This window comes from Opisthorchis viverrini, assembly GCF_000715545.1.
Source record: "Opisthorchis viverrini unplaced genomic scaffold opera_v5_242, whole genome shotgun sequence".
Lineage (NCBI taxonomy): Eukaryota > Metazoa > Platyhelminthes > Trematoda > Opisthorchiida > Opisthorchiidae > Opisthorchis > Opisthorchis viverrini.
This window is the reverse complement of record NW_008751898.1, coordinates 242,489-263,064: the sequence shown is the minus strand read 5'-3', so window position 1 is coordinate 263,064 and position 20,576 is coordinate 242,489. Positions and strand designations below refer to the sequence as shown.

The 20,576-nt window shown below is 45.1% G+C and overlaps 1 protein-coding gene across 1 annotated transcript in view; it reads left to right on the top strand.

Moving 5' to 3' along the window:
* Nucleotides 1-10,589: 10,589 nt before the first annotated feature.
* T265_08855 (hypothetical protein) overlaps nt 10,590-20,576 on the top strand; it is a gene marked incomplete at both ends in the record, with an annotated part of 28,719 nt that continues 18,732 nt past the window's right edge. The window contains 8 exon segments of the mRNA XM_009174772.1: nt 10,590-10,658; nt 11,428-11,592; nt 11,604-11,660; nt 11,697-11,801; nt 11,834-11,905; nt 12,822-12,893; nt 16,704-16,940; nt 17,245-17,464. Of these exon segments, the coding sequence (XP_009173036.1) occupies nt 10,590-10,658; nt 11,428-11,592; nt 11,604-11,660; nt 11,697-11,801; nt 11,834-11,905; nt 12,822-12,893; nt 16,704-16,940; nt 17,245-17,464 (997 nt within the window).

The following is a 20,576-nucleotide window of genomic DNA, read 5'->3' as shown; positions in this document are numbered from 1 at the left end:
TTGCTTAGATTCAAAAAGAATGGATAAACACCTTCAAAACGGAATGTACAGTCGCTAACTAGAAGCAATACCAAATCATTTTCACCGAAACAATGGGGTTTTCGAAGTTATTTTTCGGGGAGGTACTCTAATCGATTTACAACTCACGGTTATATTTTGCTCATAGCATGTTGTTTAAGTGAGCGAAATTTCAAGGCCACAAACCATCACCGATTCGCACTTTGTTGCCGGTCTAGGAGAGATAAATCACGAAATAACACTGCAACACATGTTGGCGTTCTTCGGTATTCATTCAAAATGAGATAATATCTACAGAATATTCTATACAAAGTCCTTCAGGGAAAATCGTTTAGTGACGTTCGTTGGCTTTATACTTCTCAGATTTCACAAATAAGCTGAGCTTGTTCAGCGGACTTCGAGCACAACGCATTTTCCTAGTGAGCCCACCCTCCGTTAAGTGTAAGTTTTATAGAACTTCATCCACGATTTGAGAGGTGTCTGTGCGGATGAGCCCCTTCCCAAGATATGTATAATTAGCCTGTGAATAATACAGCGTCACGAGATAACTGGAGGTAGATTATCAACACAATTATATCATTCCTACCATGAATATGACCCTCCATAAGTGGAATACGTCATAAAGCGCAAACACAATGCTGGCAACTCAGGTCATTCATTACCATGATATCGGAAGCCGTTATCACTCGCCTCGACCAACAGTCGCAACTGCAGCACAAAGAAAAACTCATTACTTGCTCAGTTAGTCCAATTGGGAATAATGAGGGTCCGAGCATCGATCGTGGCATTCGGTGATCGTATGCATTATTTGACACAGCCAAGTTAAAGCCAAAGAGAATTATAAGTCCTAAATTAGGTGGTATAAACTTAAGCGATAGCATCCAGGATAGCCACACATCCTCTAACGTCCACCCATGGATGCACGGTGGCGAAGATTTGGTGAATGGGTGGGTACTTTGTGTCGAGTCCACTCAATAAGGGCCACAAATCCCAACTTCATACTGCTTCCGTTTCTCAGGTAGCTTACTATAATGGACAGTTCCGGCGTCCTCATCATAACCATTGTAACAATCAGATACATGAGCAAAATAGCACTCTCAGCGGCCAGGGAATCCTTAATGGGAAACCGATCGCCCAACTTGCTTGCGCTTGTGCTTTTCAGCATCCAGTGGCATATAAAAAAGCGTCCACACATCCGACACACATGTTCGAAGCCACTTGATATTTCAGGCTAGGGTAAGGCTTTTCCCATGTCTGCACATAGGCTTGAGCTCCATCCAACCCATTATTCATGCTGAAGTGTTGTAACCCATCTTCACTCCCACAATCATGTCTACAATATCCGAACCGACGAGCTTTAAAAACAATCACACCTGATGCCAGCATGATGATCTATATGGGGACTGCAAGTCGTTGGATCTTTCAAGGAGTATTGATGGCTAAGCGGGTACTTCACGGTCACTGGACGTGTCGAAGAAACCTCACTACGGTTTCGCGGCAAGTTATGGCACCAGTGTCCATCGACAATATCCAGCCAGGCTTGCATCCCTTCAGCATAGGGGGTGTGACGATTTTGGACCGTTGATATGGCTGCTTGTTTACATGCTTATAGGTAAATTCAGTGCATCTGGAAAGGATCTATTTATTGTTTTCTGATTCCTAGATCAATACACTAGTGCGTCTTATAGATCGCGGTGGTGTCCCGGAAAAGAATATCAGTGATGACGGCTCTAATTCTGTCGGGGTAGAGATGGAATTGAAGCTAGCCGTACATACAGTAGCAACTAACTGGTGCGGTACAACGTCGAGTGGCAATTCACCACACCGCTGGGCAGCCGTAGAGGCGGAGTGTAGGAACGTCGAATAGGTTCCGTGAGACGGATACTAAGGTCATCAGCGAATGAACAGAATACGAGAGATGAACAAGTGGTAAAGTTCCTTACGGAGGCGGAGAGGTTCGCGGGTAGATGCTCTGTTGCGCCCAACCAAGCTAATTATTTTAACAAGTTGATATTGACACCAAACGACTTGCTTGTCCTTAAAAATAGAGTATACGGTGTTTTTCGGGAAGATATATCGAGAGGTATACGTGAGTTACTTGACATGATTAGTTTGGGGGGTTGGGTGAAGGAATACATACCCTTGCTTCAAGAACGAACCAGGTGGCAGAAACCTTAAGGGAACTTCAGAAAAGGGGATGCAGTCTCGGTGCAATCAGGTGCGTTCTTTCATGAACAGTGGCCCATGGGTGTATTTGATGAATGCGAAACATCAAGCGATGGGTTAGTTAGAAACGTAGTCGTACGCACACGTGATGGTAGGCTATGGAGAAATGTGCGTAGGATCGGTTTGATAGAAAGGTGCGAGTAAGGGTACTGGAAGGAAATGAGAACTGCGGGCCTCACTCTCCTCAGGTGGGCTTTTTGAAGTCATCGCATACAGAGACCATTAGAAGTAGGCGCTTGAGCAAGTTCCGTTTAACGTACCGCTGTATGTCCATTCAGAACTTGAGGCAAGTAAAATAATAGATCTAGGAATGACTCTAGCCTAACGGAAGAAAAATTTACCGGAATCTTGGGCGGTGGTGTAGGAGACAACTTACAAATAATGTGCTACTGTTTCCCACCATATGTCGTAGACAATCCCCGTAATTATTCCCCTTGACCCGATGAGGTTAAATGCTCTTGTTTTGGTGAACTATTTTTATAACGTTTACGGATTTAGCCGGAAAGTGTGTTTTTTGGTTACTCACCGTCGGTGTGTTTCCATGTGACCATATCAATTTTGTGGTGAAGTGAACCGGGATTAATCCACAGGCAGGTGGTTGTGCCGCTTATTTTGCAATACCTACGGTATCTGAGGAGGATAATCTGTTGAGCTTTGATGAGACTTTTTGGCCCTTTTCGTGGATTGACAAGCGTCACTCAAGCTCAAAAACCAGCTGGCCCTAACAAGAAGAAAAAGTGGATCTCAGATGAAGGATCATCAACCCTCGGAGCACCGCTATCAGATTCAGTTAACAAGAAACGCACGTTTTCCGGTCCGAAGTACACCCAAGAACACTCAAGAGTTATCCACAAACGATAAGTCCCTTTTTGATTCATTCCATTGTTATCACTACATTTATTTTTATTCACACTACAACTTTCCATTGTGAACCACTGCAAACCTTCATAAAAACAGTTATTGGTGCATATACCTTCTGAATTATATTATGCCCATCATGATCTGTGCGTTTATAGTGCATGCCATCAGATCTGCAAGGTAACATGCCACCAAGTATTTATAATTTCGGCTTGTGCACTGGTGAAGGACTCCGATTACCGGATATTTTATCCGGTTCTTGAAAAAACAGGCATGTGAAACAGCTCAGTCAGTTCAAACAAGTAAATAGCAAAGGGCCAATAAAAAGACTGGTTTTGAGGAAGCAAATAAAGTGGCATCAAAATTAGAACTAGTGGAGCAGAAAGGTAATATTCTAAGAAGTAAACGATGGTCAAACTGGGAGGAACAGAGTCAAGCACAGGCGCATTGGAGTGTCATGTGTGGGCCTATTTAGGTTGTGTAGCCATTCAAGAGTTTCTTCCGTTGTGTACTATCAGATATTTTTGGATGTTCGATACGCTCTCAGGTGCGGGAAACTAAATTTTGTTTGATTTACGTTGGCTGGGTCTGAACAAAGCGAAGGACCGTCCATTAGATAAAGCTGACAAGGTAATCCGGGAAGGGGACGCGGCTAGAAATAAAAGTGTATATGGTGCCTAAAGAAAAAGCTGAACCGGCAATACAGCACATTCAGATGAAGGATGATTTGCAGACAGCTGTAGCCAATCGCAGAGATGGGTCATTTTCGCCCTCTAACTCTACCGCCGCCAGGGTGCTTTGAACCAGATTCTTAGAGTGGATCACGGGTAGTTGGTTGTTAGGTGAGACGGCTGATGCTGCACAAGTAAGGAAGTTATCTACTGACTAGAAAAAGATATAATGATGTGCGCTATTTCAAGCTGCATAGAAGAAGCTGTTTCAGACACTAATGCGGTGAACTGGGAACAAGCGGTGTATGCTTTTAGGAGCTGGAGAGGATAGCAAGAATTTACTGCATTTACGCAATCTTTAACGAGTACAAGGCTTTATGTTTGAACTATACACATTTACAAACGCATTTTAATTCAACAGAGTTGGATTTGGCCCGAAAAGTCTGAGCCATTGTGAATTCAGGCTTATGTTTATGCGATGAGGGCGGAAGCAGGGAGGGTGGACTGTGTGAATAACTTTTTGGTAAATGATCGTTGGATGTTTCCATGTCCTAGACTGCAACTTTTGGTAATAAGAAAGAAGAAAGCGGGACAGAATTCTGCGATTGGTTGCAGGCATGCTTGAAAATGGCTATATTTGCAACTTGAAGATGAAAGGAGCTTGTTAATGGAATGCAGACTTTACGTGCTCTGGCCACCTTGAACTGGACTTGATGGGAAAAGTCAGAGGTACAAATTATCTTGGGTCAAAGTATTTTATCCCCGTAAAGTGAGTGACAGGTTTGTCGTTGATTATAAAACATCAGGCTTGACGGACCAGCGGAAGGAAGTTATCTGGGACCTGGCAGAATAAAAGATTAGGCCAGAGGCTCTTGACCAACGAGTTTAAGAGTTGAGAATTATTATTGAGTCTTGTTTGATTTGGAGTAAACCAAGTGTTTTATCACGGGGAGGAAACGTGCAAGCGATTTTCATATTATCTGCAAAATGTTTGCAATGAGACACGGGGTCAAGGATGTCGTTGTAATATAGTAAGGAGAGGATGAAGCGCAACAAGTTCTCTCGAAGGACTTCACTAACGAATGATGACGGAGACGACTGTTTGTCGCCAGTTTGTTAATTGTGCCCTGGTAGACACATAGAAGGTGAACCAGTGAAATAAGTATCCAGCGATACCAAGAAAACTAAGTTTTTTTTCAGTAGGGGCGCATGAAGGACATGGATATGCTAATTGATTAATACATTGAGTTGCCCGGCGCCGTAAACTGCTGTCCTTGTCTTAGAGAAGTGAATCCGGAAGCCGTTGACTGATCTCTTAGACAGAAATCCGTACTGTCAGTAATCTATAGAATTTGCAGCTAATGCAACTTGGGTAGCGGGCCTTTGACCAGAAGCACAGCCGATCTCGATGAACTGGGGTTATTCAAGAAACAACCATAAGAATTATCGGTCGGTTAAGAGCTCAGTGATTAGAGGTATCAATGATGAATACTATGATTTCCGATTTCTTAAACAGCCTGGTTTACTTTAGTTTCCAGTGACTTGTCACAACGAGGTTCACGGGCAAACAAGATAAAGTGAGGTCAGTGGGTCTGGGTAGCGAGGCCACACATGTGTTGTGCCTGTTTAGAGAAAAAAGTCCCCCAGCTCCGCGAAGCCGATAATAATGTAAAAGCCCGTGAAATATCTAGAGATAAGACGTGGATGGTGAAGGACTCGGAGGAGCGGCTGCGCCGAAACTGACTGTATTGCTGGAAGCAACGCAGTGATCAGTTCTTGAGAAGCATAGACCGATTACAGCCGTAACCTGACGACTTTTATTTGTGAGTATTGGGTCTGAGGAATGTATACCATGAGTGAATTTAAGTAAACTCTGGGAACAGCCGACTACACTTAGTTGGGCAGGCAGCGAGGCATACTGGATGAGGTTCGTAGCGGACGACCGGGAGTTACCTGGCACGTTGAATTCACCCGGCACAAATTTAGACGGATGAGAGAGGGGCATACACGGGGGAGATAACATGGGAAAAATCAGAAATAGAAGCAAAGTAGGAGGCTGGTGGTCGATAGATACAACCCACTGGTTTACTAAAATTGTATGTTCTGTAGAGATCCGGATGGTTTTTGAAATCCCTTTCTAAGCAGGATCTTCAACGAAGGTTGCACGATTACCAGGCCCCTCCCCCAATGAGTTTTTATCACAGCGTTGGATCTTATGGCCAGGGATTAAAAATGCATGTTTAATGTTGTTTTAGTCGAAAATCAGAGGTGGTCATGCATTCACGATATCTCTCAGAGATTACGGATTTTTGGCCGTGAGGAGCGGGCACTGAAAAGCACTCTTGATAGTCAGATTGGCGAGCGAACCGTACTAATTATGAATTTACTGATCGCGCTTGTAGTGGAGTTCAATACTTCGGGGAATTGGGTGTGGGAGTTGTGGGTTCACGAAGCAGGGTTGCCTGGGAGAGTGTTCAGGGTCGGCTGAGGGTAGAGGGTTGAACAGTGGGTAATGTAGGCCCGAACCCACGGAAGAAGGCCGAGCATGAGGCTCATTGCGGGGTAAGAAGTATCTTCAGTAGGGGACATGGATTCGGACATTTGAACTTGTCACGGGTGGTAAGCAAGAAGTCTATTTGCAGGAGCGGTGAAAGGCTCATGTTCTTGAAAGTCCATTAAACTAGAGGCAACGGAACAGGGCCTAGCTCTAGAGGCAATTACAGAGAAGTGAGAGTATGAGGGAACGTTCACGCGAGTACTGAAGGTTGATAGTGCAACAGGTTTAGGTACGACATTGTGTATGGGAGCGGATTTATAATATCGCATCATAGCCAATGGTTTGTGATGGGACGTCCGGAAGTTTCATTCACAGATGCGCCAGTAGTGTGCAAGCTTGTATGGTTGGTCGCTTTGTTGACCATATGGGATTTTGAGTTATTTAGAGGACCGGCGTGGTCGACAATTTATAAGATTTAGGGTTTACAGGTTCCTATATGTGCCACAAGTTCTAGCCCATAGTCAGGATATAAAGTGGGGTTGGATACTACAACATCCTCGGCTTTATCCGAGATGGTTGAGAGCATAACAGAGTTGGGAGACACTGCATAAGAGGCCGGATAACTTGATAAGCACCGTAGCGTGATGCGGAAGTCCTCCGTGTACTACGCTCAAGTGCATCGATGGTAAACGGACTTACGTGGTTTTCCACGAGTGGAGTGTATTTGGAATCTGTGAATGAGTCATGCCGGGTGCGTTAGTTTGCCCCGATTGATGACCTGGTGGCTTCCGGTGATTAGTAGGTAGTGGCCTCTTGGTAAGCTGCCTTCGCAGTTTAATGCGAGGTTTTCCAGGTCTTCTGAACCTATAAGCACCGTAGCGTGATGCGGAAGTCCTCCGTGTACTACGCTCAAGTGCATCGATGGTAAACGGACTTACGTGGTTTTCCACGAGTGGAGTGTATTTGGAATCTGTGAATGAGTCATGCCGGGTGCGTTAGTTTGCCCCGATTGATGACCTGGTGGCTTCCGGTGATTAGTAGGTAGTGGCCTCTTGGTAAGCTGCCTTCGCAGTTTAATGCGAGGTTTTCCAGGTCTTTCTGAACCTGGAGGCATTTCTTCGGACATATTAGGCAGATAGGTGATGTGGGTAAGAGTACAACAACCGCTTTTGGGGGGAACTGGGGCGATGGTGTCAAGTGATACTCCGGTGTAGTTTGGGGAATTTTTAGGCCATTAACTAGGAGAAAACCTGAGTGCTTTGACCATACTGTGGGGGTCCCATTCAGTCTTAGCCACTTATGTGAGCGGAAAATTCATGATTGTGAAATCGTAGTTCGGTGGCAGCGCGCCGACATGAAGGACTACGTAGATGAAGGCCGAACGTATTCGGCGTATTGGGAAAGGTATACGGGTTAACCAGTTAGCAGTTCGTTACGTGTCAGATGCTAACAAACTGAGTAGGCATTCCCTTTCATTTTAAAGAAAACTCTAACACGATGAGGAAGAAATCTGTTTACTAACGCACAGAGGCAACGACTTGGTTCTCAGGGAGAATGTGTTGTCCATTACTTTGACAATTAAAATTCTCCAAGTTTCTTCGGTTTCTATTTATAAAACCCGCTCTATTTTTGTTTTTGTTGGGTGTGCATCAACTGGCGTTTGCCTGTCTCCTTCACGTCACCCATTTGACTCTGAGGTCATCAAGCCATTTTGTGGCCAACCTTATGCACGTGTGACCGTCTCACGTGAGAGCCTGTTTGCTCATTCCATTAGTACTTTTACGGTCAAAATAAACCGCACGTTGTGGACAAACGTCTACTGTCTAGGCTTACATGTTAGGTACATTAATATCCTACAATAAAAATATTGCATAGAAAGCCATCCGCTTTTTCGTCTTCTCGGGGGTTCTAGTTTTACGCTTTACTGGATGATACCATTTTGCTGTCAAAAGGGATATCGTCAGTTTATGAGGGTTGTACATTGGTTGAGTGCGAATTGGTCGCAACCTTTCGTGAGGAAGGTAGCTCAGAGGTTCTATTTGAGCTAAAGGGTAAGGGTATCAGGAAGCAAAATAGGAGTGAAGTTGTAGGTGTGCAGTATAACTGACAATCACTTTCAAGGACCGAGAATTGGAAAATCAGCTGTCAGCGAATTCTAATGCGGAAGAAAAGTCCGGAAGTCCTCAGGAGTGCAGCGAATTGAGGGACCACGCTAAATAAATAATTGACTGGTGTAACCCGGCCTTCATCGGGTTATATGTATTGACCGGCCTTATTTTCAGACTATTTCTTTACAATTAATGGCGCATTCAAGTAAGATGGTGTCATTATTCCCAGTGGGGAAGATACGTTTTTGTCGGTTATTCACACACGGATATCTGAATCTCTACATTATCCGCTTGCTAGGTTGACTTGATGAGAATAGTGATCAGGCATAGAAGTTCACACTCTCTCATTTAAACAAAGTGATATAAGAAAAATATCACTTGCAACCGCATTACATTAGGCTGCGTGAAATTTGCAAGTTCGATAATCCAATTTTCGGCAAATTTACACTCAGTTAACGTAAAGTGGGCTGCCACAAATCGAGCCCGGAAACTTCAGGCGTATAAGCATAACTAGCATACCGTGCAAGGCTATGGAAAGCACTCTGAACCAGGCCAGCTTGAATTAACTCACTATCACGAGGGCAGCACATGTTCCCCCCAAGCTGTTCTTGCGCAACCATCGTGCTCGTTTTTATGGACAGCTCAACCCGCGCTAAGAACGAAAGACTTATTAAGGATGTCATATTTTTCGACTTAAAATTGTTTGATCGAGGCCTACAAGTCCGCTGTTCAATAAACTTGCCCCTTATGGTATTCAGGAGGGAATTCTATGCTGGATTGGGGAGTTTCTATCAGGTAGAACTGGGAGCCATATCTATCCTTGTAATGTCTTCTAATTCATCGCATCACGCACCACGACAGAGTTCGCAGAATTACATTCCCCGAATTACATGGACGCACTTTTGGTCATTAAAAGGAACGATCACTGCTTTCCAGCGTTTACGTTTATTTTGAGGGTAGTGAATTTTGAACTATGGGATTTCAAGTCCTTCCGAAGGGTAAATCGTCTGGAAGATCTTTGGCGCAGATCAGAAACAGCGCCGGAAAGTCGAAAGTCGAGCCTATTTTCGTTCGGAAGTCGCCCAGCATTCACACAATGGAGTTGAAATTCTCAAAGCTCCGACGTGTCTCTGGCGGACAAAAGCAGACAGGAAATTCAGTCACGAATACAATCCAAACGTGTGAGTCCTTATGAGAAACCCGCGGCCCCTGTGATGCAAGGAAAATATCTCACCAGAATTTCCTGCCAGGTGAAAACAATTAAATTGAGTGATCTGCAAAATTATCAAAGGCAGATCAAAATTATATTTGTTTTAAAAATGAACGCGTAGCGGACTAAGACCTTATCAGCGTGTTCGGATAAATTAAGAAGCAAAGTAACCTATACAAAATCACAAAATCACAATAGGAAAGGAATGAGTAGTCAACTGGGGACTCACGAATGTGTAGATCCAATAGTCCACCACACCGATCCAAATGCAGTAACTGGCTGTGAAAGGAAATATTCACTTGTCGGAATTTCCCACAGATGGTTCCGCGTGCGTGATATATTCCACGGTAGGAAAATTATTCACGGCTAAAAAATGTCACAGGGATTTATTGTGACGTTCAACAGTTGACACAAACACAGAGATTTAGTCCCACTGGTTCAGCAGTCAACAAACAGTTCAACGGAGCGTAAATAAACCCGTTCAGCAAGAAGTCAGCGGGTCGCACCGGAAAATTGTGTGTTCGTAACATTAAAACAAATTTCATGATACAATGTGAACGACAGTTACAAAGTCTAGTTCAAGTTCAGGAAGAGTGGTAAATGTGACAACGGATTACAGACACTACGAACGCAACAAAATGTGACATTTTGGTGTAAAACTTTTTTCATTTGCAAATTTTTCGCAGCTAGGTGTATTGTGCGGCCATGCTGCCTTGGTTAAATAATAAAACGAACTTGATTATCTGGCTCCTCACATATCCTTTTCACTGCCACATTAGTAATCGGCTTAAGGGTAATCGCCGTTCTAGAGGTGATTCTGCGCACCTTCTCAAGTATCGCTTTCATGGGGCATATGTCAGACCATTTCTTGAATATAGAAACCAATTTTTCTCTGGGGACACAAAAAAGATGCAGCCTCCACTGAGCGTTTCCAACGGGCTTCTACGAAAATTGTTACTGGCCTTGAATCCGTGAACAGCGAAGCTCATCTCGCGTCACTTATGCTCTGTATGAAGGTTTGGTCAGCAGTTTTTTCACCGTTAGCCCCACCAACACATTGTGGCGATACGGTAAGATTTTCAAGCTGAAACCATGCAATTTTATTTGGAAAAATTTTCTCATTTCAAATAGTTGGAATGTGGAATGACCTTCCTCCGACGGTCGTTCACGCTGCATTTAGTAATCAGTTCAAAGCATTTTTACGCTTTTTAATAGAGTCCTCGCGTTGGAAACTTACTGCCTTGCGCTGAGAACTTAACGAATGGTTGTACAACCTTTCTTCGCTGGTTTGCTCCAGTTGAACGTCAGCCGCTGAACAACAAGAACAAAACCCGACCCTGGAAACTTGGGCGGAACTCTCGATCCTGTGTACCAATCAGTGACTTGTGGTTCGGTGAGCGGCGGAAAGAATGACCTTGGGTAGTGGGTACGCTTGTCTGCTTGCACGGACATCGTTGTTCGTATGCTAGGCTTTTCTGGTATTCGCGGCCGGAATCGATTGCCGAGGAAACCTGCGATTTGTCTAGCTTTCCAAAGGAGGAATATTGTTGGCATCGTGTCCCGGCTAGCCTCACGCTTCCTGCGGCTAAGGTATATTGTCCTCGGTGCAGGCGTAGGTGGAACCTACACGGTTACGCAAGTAGGAGTTATCAGTTTGTGAAAAAATTCCCCAGAAATATGATGAAATCAAAACGTCGCTACCCGATTTATCTTTCATTTCTGACCATTTCCCTTCGCGGGAAGATTTTGAAAGCGCAGTTTCAAACGTAAAGCATTCCACGGAACGCTTGAGTGAACTGCGTAAGGTACGCAATCTTATCGCGCACTAAAGCTTCTCAGAATTACTTTGAACGGTGGAAGACAAAGTTTTCCGCCCTAGTTCAGTCTGAAAAGCCGGTTACTGACGACCACTCTAGTCTCGTGTCTGCATCTGAGCTTCCAGATGTAGATGGAGAACAGAAGGGCGGCAAACGTAAAAAGGTTCCTGCTTTTTTTCCTTATCATGTTTTTCCCAGGATGGCATTAAGCTTGTCACTGTGGAGGAATTACAAGAGGCGCTCTTCAAGCGAGAGGTTTGACCCCCTTTCGTTTTCGCTAACTCAATTCAGCTGGAGTTTAATAAACGTGTAGAACAGTTGTTACAGGAGAATCGAGAATTGAGAAGTGAATTGCTTTTGCGGGCTCACCGACCATCACAACGAGGCCGAATAAAGGTGCGTGTTCACATCTTTCCGCCTATTTTTAGAGGTCTTTGATTGATATGTACTCTGAAGTTTTGGACGAACTTTCGGACTTGGATTCTGGCTATAATGCTCAGGTGAGTCTCTCATCTATTTGGTATGTAAAGTTGCCTTGATCTTACACTGCATGTTTTTAATCTTGGTTTCGTCCAAATAGTTGTAATCATCCGCATAGTGTGCTTTCGCGGCTTAACAGTGCTTCACTCATGAGAAGTCCATTGCCGTGTGGTGGCTCCAGTCATGTTGAAGCACTGTTCAATGCTTATTACATCCAGTAAGATTGCGCACCCCAATTAATAACACTCCGTAGGTTTGGTGATTAATATGCCAACTTACTGACCGTCCTAGCGAAAATTCGCAGTCCAATTCAAGTGGAGCCTTACTGTGACCCTGTTCCTAATGAACGCAACGAAATCAATCCTACCGGGCAGACAGTGTGGTTTAGTGAATCATATCATGGTCATCTTCAGCTGAATGCACCGTTCACTTGTTGTATTCTGGTTATAGGTGCCACAGCTTCGCTCACTCAATTTGGGGGCGTCAAGTGGAAGCGGCGGGTGATATTAGAGACGCGCCAATCCAGTGGAGGGAGTGCTGGGTTATGCACTGAGCTCCAGACAGTTTGGTGTTTAAGTGCGAACTTGCTGATCCGACGTTCAATGGTTAGAACCCAATTCCCACATGTCGACTGCTCCCGTCTAGGCTTGGGCGACCTGGCAGTATCGGAGTCGCGCTCCTTCGCAGACCCGTCTGCGGAAAGCTCACCGGAGTTCCCTACATTAAGCAGTGTCAGACAAAAGTGTTTTTTCAGCCTTTCTCTTCAACTTCGTCAGTCGTACAATTATGAAACACCCAGTCCAAACCTCTAATGCGTGTAGAACAGTTGTTACAGGAGAATCGAGAATTGAGAAGTGAATTGCTTTTGCGGGCTCACCGACCATCACAACGAGGCCGAATAAAGGTGCGTGTTCACATCTTTCCGCCTATTTTTAGAGGTCTTTGATTGATATGTACTCTGAAGTTTTGGACGAACTTTCGGACTTGGATTCTGGCTATAATGCTCAGGTGAGTCTCTCATCTATTTGGTATGTAAAGTTGCCTCGATCTTACACTGCATGTTTTTAATCTTGGTTTCGTCCAAATAGTTGTAATCATCCGCATAGTGTGCTTTCGCGGCTTAACAGTGTTTCACTCATGAGAAGTCCATTGCCGTGTGGTGGCTCCAGTCATGTTGAAGCACTGTTCAATGCTTATTACATCCAGTAAGATTGCGCACCCCAATTAATAACACTCCGTAGGTTTGGTGATTAATATGCCAACTTACTGACCGTCCTAGCGAAAATTCGCAGTCCAATTCAAGTGGAGCCTTACTGTGACCCTGTTCCTAATGAACGCAACGAAATCAATCCTACCGGGCAGACAGTGTGGTTTAGTGAATCATATCATGGTCATCTTCAGCTGAATGCACCGTTCACTTGTTGTATTCTGGTTATAGGTGCCACAGCTTCGCTCACTCAATTTGGGGGCGTCAAGTGGAAGCGGCGGGGGATATTAGAGACGCGCCAATCCAGTGGAGGGAGTGCTGGGTTATGCACTGAGCTCCAGACAGTTTGGTGTTTAAGTGCGAACTTGCTGATCCGACGTTCAATGGTTAGAACCCAATTCCCACATGTCGACTGCTCCCGTCTAGGCTTGGGCGACCTGGCAGTATCGGAGTCGCGCTCCTTCGCAGACCCGTCTGCGGAAAGCTCACCGGAGTTCCCTACATTAAGCAGTGTCAGACAAAAGTGTTTTTTCAGCCTTTCTCTTCAACTTCGTCAGTCGTACAATTATGAAACACCCAGTCCAAACCTCTAATGCGTGTGGGGGCGAGATGGCCCAAGTGGTTAGAGCGCGGATTTACTGACCGGAAGGTCCGTGGTTCGAACCTGACCTCTGCCTCTCAACTTCCCCTGTCTAGGCTTGGGCAACCTGACAGTATCCCGGCCCTCGTGCTCCCCTCGGATGGCATGGCAGCTAGGCACCGAAAGTATGCTACAGCTGGACGGTGTCGGTGTGGGGCCGAAATGATCCCAGGGCATTCACTGACAGCTGTGGAATACGCCAACGATGTAGTTCTTGAGTCTGACGCTGTGTTAATGCAAACAATATTAAATAGTCTAAGTAATTATTTGTTACAATTTGGCGTGCGCTTTGCACCTGCAAAGTGTAAAGTGCTTACACAAAACTGGGTGAGGCGGAACCCTAACCTCCTGCTTGCATATCAGGCGAGTGAGGGTATACCTGGATGGCTGTATCAGTTCCGGTGGTCTAGCTAACGATGATATCTCCATCCAGGTGTAGAAGGTCTGAGCAGCTTTTGTGAACCTGTATCACCTATGGCTCAGACGTGACATCGGCTTATTTATCAGGGATCGAGTTTACAATCTTGCGGTGCTTCATATTGTCATAGGTGTCAGAAACCTAGTTGATACACACTGGGGACTTTCAGTGTGTGACCATTGATGTGTTCAGAGCATTGTCCGAGATTAGTAAGAACATCGGATCGGCAATGCTGAAGTACGTCGAGTGGACTTCGAAAAAAAAACAACTCGCTCATGAGAAAAGAGCTGGCCACATTCCACAGGTTGCGCTCGCTTGGTCACGTGCTCCTATACGCCGTTAGATCGACTTCCTCCAAGAGCCATTTTCCCATAACCACGCGAAGAAAGGAGACGAGCCATGGGAGGTCGAACACTGACCTGGTAATGAAGTGTGAAGGCCATTGCCAGAAAACTCAGCTGCGCTAGTCATTATCGCCTCCCCGGATCGAGTCCCAGAGACGGGACACATAAATGATTAGAGGCGTTGTCGGACAAGGTCCAGCCACGTGCTTCATGGTGTTCCTGCCCCAAGGCTGTTGTCTTCAATGAATAGCTTCCCCTCCCGAGCTCCCGAAAAAACTCCACTGTCACTGAAACGACTCTTACTCGTTAGTTCACACCCATTGTTCAGAATATGTGCGGAAACAATGATGTCAGTGTAGTTTGCTATCTGGCGAATTTTTGCGGTTCTCATTTTTCATTTGTGCTTTGACGGGGACCTCAAATAAATCTACCTGAATCTCTCGTTTAAAGTCCTTTAACTGAATGTGCTGCGCAAGACCTCATTTCCCAGTTGGTTTGATACTCGAGTTGTTGCAGCGGACGGTCTAGACATAACGAACTGCCAATAAAATTACTAAAACTCTGCAAGAGCCCACGACTTTGTCCTTCTTGGGACACGTCTCGCGAGTTCCCGTTAACCTTTTATTCTATTTGAACTGAATTTGGGAGCATTTTACCTAATACTGTCGTTTACACACTAATTTGGTTTTGACCGGAAACTCAACTGAATGTAGCTGAATCTACCGTTTATGATGTTCTTCCTACCTGATGACTCTCAGCAGAGAAACCGATCGTGACCGATCGAAGAGTTTTCAGCAACCGTATGAGTAGCGTCTTTCTGTTTTACTCAAATTTGTCATCTGTGGCCTCGGCACGATACCGTCTCACTTGCACACTCAGCTTCCTGCCACTTGCATTTTATCTCGCACCCCTTCCGTGACAAACGAACGGTCCATGTGGCCTCCCTAACATCTAACGGACAAATACGTTTAGCTTTTTTGAGCTTTTTGTCTTTCCCTGTTGCATAGTAACGTGAAATTACGAGGTACGGTGAACCCTAAACGAAGTAGACTTATAGTTTGGATTTCATCTCTTTTACTAGGTGGACTTTGACTAAAAATTCAACCATGTGACCCTACTGCAATACTTAGGATTAGCGTTTCTCATTGAAAATGCCAAAAAGTCAAATGCGGTACAGCATTAGTTCACTCAGTACTGTGAATGTGAAAGAAATTCGAGTAGTTGAATCTAATAAAAACACCCCAATTATGTCTCTTACATGCTCGGGCTTCGTAATCTAAGGTCCACCGAGTACCTTTCAACTTTGTCAATTCACATCAATGTCCTTCGAAAGCCGCACAAAGGGCCCACTACTAGTGTCGACAGACCTCGCCTGTTAATCCATTAGGCGATGATTTGCTATGTTGTGTAGCAGCTAGTGAATAAAAACTGTGCATCCTGAATTTAGGCCGTTTCCTCCTAATAGCGAACACCATTCCTTGTAAATCCATTTAACGGTCATACTCTTGGAACGCCGAAATTGGCACTTTTCGGCGGTATTCTTTATGTAAAAGTAAATCCTTTCCTAGGGAACGGTCTCGGATGGAAGTAGAGGTTGCGTAGTGACCTACCATGGTTTAATCGTGTTCAAAGAATATTGGTCGGGAGGGTTGAAATAGATCGACTTCCACTCTGGAAATGGTCTTGTACGGTGTGACTCAGTGGTTGGTTTGAAGATTGGAAAAAAGTACTGTCAATTAGTATATGTATCTAGTTCTATGCTCTAATTTTTTGGGGGAAATGCATTACTGGACGGTTTCCGTCTAGAGCTTAACTTGATATGAGACTTCTATTCGTTTATGATTAGCACCGCTTGTAAGATTACAGTAGTGAAGTTCCTGCGATATAGTGAAATGGTCTTTCTGGTCTAGTGTATATGACGGACAGGTTACTCCGATGTAAGGAGTTCATCAAATGACATCCATCGCTATCTAAAAGGCCGTCTCCTAGTCCATAGTTCGTGAATTCTCCGATCCCACTGAAAGTTCACACAAAAGGACGTCAAGTACGACCAAACTCACCCGAGTAGCTTCAGAAGAATGAAATCTGATAGTCAGCTGTCGATTTATTCTCACCGGGCTTGTGTCTTGTATTGTCTCACGTAGTTTTTGCTGTTTTTACCGTCTGTTTTGCTGTGTAACGTGCGATTAATTGTCTTATCAATCGCTAGGATCAACTTCCTCGTGTTGTGGTCGTTGGGGACCAAAGTGCTGGGAAAACCTCTGTTCTGGAGATGATTGCGCAGGCACGGATTTTCCCACGCGGATCTGGTGAAATGATGACGCGATCGCCTGTGAAGGTGACTCTCTCTGAAGGACCATATCACGTGGCGTCGTTCAAGGACAGCCCACGTGAGTATGATTTGACCAAGGAATCCGAATTAGCTGCCCTCCGGAGAGATATTGAGGTTTGTATTTATTTCACTTGCCTTCACATCGACTAGTGGTGCGCACTATGTCATACTGACGCCTCGTTTTTCTCCGTAAAGCACTTGCAGGGCAGTACTTCATCGCACTATTGTATAATTCATACATTGAAGGCTACATCAAAAAGTTATCTTCAAAAACAAAACTTGGTATATGTACACCAATTACTAAGCTTGGTGCAGTGCCTCAGTAATTTTCTTTGAGTGGCTCTGTTTGTTTTTTTATTATTTTAGAGTGCATGGACTATGTTCCTTTATAGTTGTGTGACGTTCCTGTCTTTTTCAGATGCGTATGAAAGCCCTGGTCAGTGGGGGGAAGACAATCAGTTCTGAGGTGATTTCTTTGAATGTTAAGGGCCCTGGTCTACAACGCATCGTTCTGGTAGACTTGCCGGGAATTATTTCCACCGTAACGACTGGTATGCAAGCCGATACACGTGAGACCATCCAAAAAATGGCCCGGCATTACATGGGCAATCCAAACGCTATTATCTTATGTGTCCAAGGTGAGTCCAGCCGATTTCAAAAACTCTTCTTTGTTGCACCGTTTAATACATGTGTTTAACCTCGGCTAAACAATCGCCGGACAATCACTACACCTTAGGTTCGGTTCTCATGAGGTTCTAAGGGTGGTAAGTATACCTTTATTCAGTTGCATGAAATATGCAACCTGGTTTGTTAAGTCAAACTTATTGGTGGGTTTCATTGGTTGGAATCTCTTTAAACTATGCTTCTGAACCCCATTACTTCTAAAGACTTTTGGTATGACGTTTAGCTTAATTGGATTAGAACTAGCAACTAGGACTAGAACATGCAACTTAGCTCTGTTGCATGATGAATAGTGCCACAGCGACTTGATTTTATCGTGGTACGGTGGTTTTAGCGTCAATATGCCCAACCATACTAAATTGGGCATTTATATTGGTAGTTTCCCATACCGGGTTGGTCGTTGGGTGGTATGACAAATACAGTCCCCCTCAGTCCACTAGGTTGGAAGTTGGAACATGTACGGTGACCTAGTCCGTAAAAACATGTACTACCATAGCCATATACTGGCACCCGCCCGGTGCCTCGCGATCAGTCTTCCGAACCAAAAACTGGCTGAGGACCCTAGTTACCCTCCTGTCCGGGTATACGCGCCCTGACGGTGGCGTGAACTATCCCAGCCCACGTAAAACATGAACATCACAACCTGACACCACTTTGGTCGTCGCATTAGCAATTAGCCCGGTTGCCATAATTGCCACATACTGCAAAGCAGGCAAGTGAAAATATGCTACTGCTGACGCCTACCACTTTTACGTATTTCTTCTCATCTACCCCGCCGTATTGTGAATGCTGTTTCTGCAGATCTCTTCACTAGGACTCGAAGCTTTATTCGCTCTGCAACACTTAGCTAGAAATTCCGCGTCTCAACCTTCTATAATAGTCCCAAACAACTCGATATCTCTTCCCAAACACCTGAGTCGAGATGGTTCGGGAGTTAGAGTGCGAATTTACTGAACAGAAGGTCCGCGATTCGAACCCGACGTCTATTTCTCGACTTCCTCTGTCTAGGCTTGGGCAGCCTGGCAGTATCCCAGCTCTCGTGCTTCCTTCGGGTGGCCTGGCAGCCAGACGCCGAAAGGGTGCTGCGCCTGAACGGTTTTACAAACAGCGTACGCTTATCTGCTTTTTAACTCCGAAGTAAGCAAGACAACCAGCTGGTCTTGCGATTATGCCGGATTACTTGTGCTTTGATGTATGCCATCAGAATCAAGAACTCAAGCCGCATCTACTGTAATTAAACTGACTGCCCCCTCGCTCTCTTGCTTCTTCCAACTGCGCTCATCTGGTGATGTTGAAGTCGGTGAATCTAGATATCCCAGGATGAATATTATTTCGATCGAAAACGTCTCTACTTGATTGGGTATCTGCTGGTTGTCGCCTCTGCACAATTTATTTGATATTGTCTACGAGACGATCTCGTTGAAGAGAGTTTCATCATTACCAGCTGTAACAACCGCGTACCTGTACAGTGGTTGTAGCTGCCACAATTTCGTTCGCCAATGATTTGGGGAGTTGGGGCAGGTAGCTGCGCGTTGAAGGTGGGAGCTGATAAATTGGTGCGTAAATGCAGAACTATCAGTTGACTATTAAGTGGGGGGTTGTGAGCTATGGGTTGAAGGTAATAGTTTGGATTCACGAGCGCCATTAAGGCCGTGACCGGGTCATGTCTGACAATGTCTCAAACTATTGATGTGGCCCGTCTCGGGGTCCCCATCCAGAAAGACGGTAATGACCAGTTCACCTGAGTTCGCTGCCAAGTCATTATTTGACCGACTCTGGCTCTCTTCCACCCTTCACATGGTTGTGCGAAAAGAGCCCTTCGAGAAAGTCGGTCGACTGTCATACGCAGCACGTGTTCAAGCCAGCGCAACGGATACAGTGTGATCAGTTCATCGATGGAGGGTGAGTTATTTCTTCCGAATACCATTCGACGTACTTCAGCATTGCTGATCAGGTGTTCCCACTGGAATCGGGCAATGCTTTAAAGACATCGATGGTCAAACACTGAAAGTCTTTTGACGTCCTCGGTGCGCGGCAGCCAGGTTTCTGTTCGGTATGGTAATATGGAGTGCACCGCAGCATTGTAAACTCAATCATTGGCGGTTGAGCTTATGTGACGCCTACGCCACATGTGACACAGGTTCACAAAAGCTGCTCCGGCCTTCTCAATCCGGATGTAAGTATAATCTTTCGCGAGACCAACGGGACTGATGCAGCTGCCCAGGTGAAGAAATTTGTCCACTACCTCAATCGCTCATCTGTAAGCATGAGTTTAGGTTCTGAGTCCACCCAGTCATGCAGTGGCACTTTATACTGTCGGTGTGAAGCGCACGCCAAATTGTGAGACAGAATGACTTAGGTTATTTAGTGTTGTTTACAGTAACACGGCGTCAGATCCAAGGACTTCGTCGTTGGCGTATTCGATAGCTGTGAGTGAATGCCCTGAGATGATTTCGGCCCCACAGGCATTAGAGGACTGGGTGTTCATCAACTGTATCAGTGACGTAACTGAAGAGGAAAGTTGAAGCAGGACAGCTTTACCCAACACCGCTTAATGTAGGGAACTCAGGTGATGGCTTTCCGCAGACCTTCACGCGTCTGTAGGGTTGGTGTAGGGTGCCCCAAGGAGGGTCAGTAATTTGCGGGGGAGGGGCACCTTTTTTCCGTAAACATTGTCATAGTGCCTGATAGCCCACAGATTCACACAAAGTCACCTTTCCAATCAAAGAAGACCACCATTGTTGGTTGCTGTTCCAGGATGCGTCGGAGGGTGAAAATGTGAGTGATTCATCCTCTTGCAAGACGGGATCCAGCTTGGTTTCCACGGATCTGCCTCTCTGTGTGTTTGGTCAACCTTCGAGGGATAAGAACAGGGAGCACGTTCGATGCCATACCCACCAGGCTGAAGCCACAGTGGTTTTCACATAACGTCTGCATGCTTTTTTTGAAGATAGAGGTAACTGTCGACACACCCCATTCTACAGGCACTTTCTTTTCACTCCATATCGCGCCAATTTGTTTTGTTGGATTGGTCATCTGGGACTCTCCGCCTTTTTTAAAGTGGGCTGA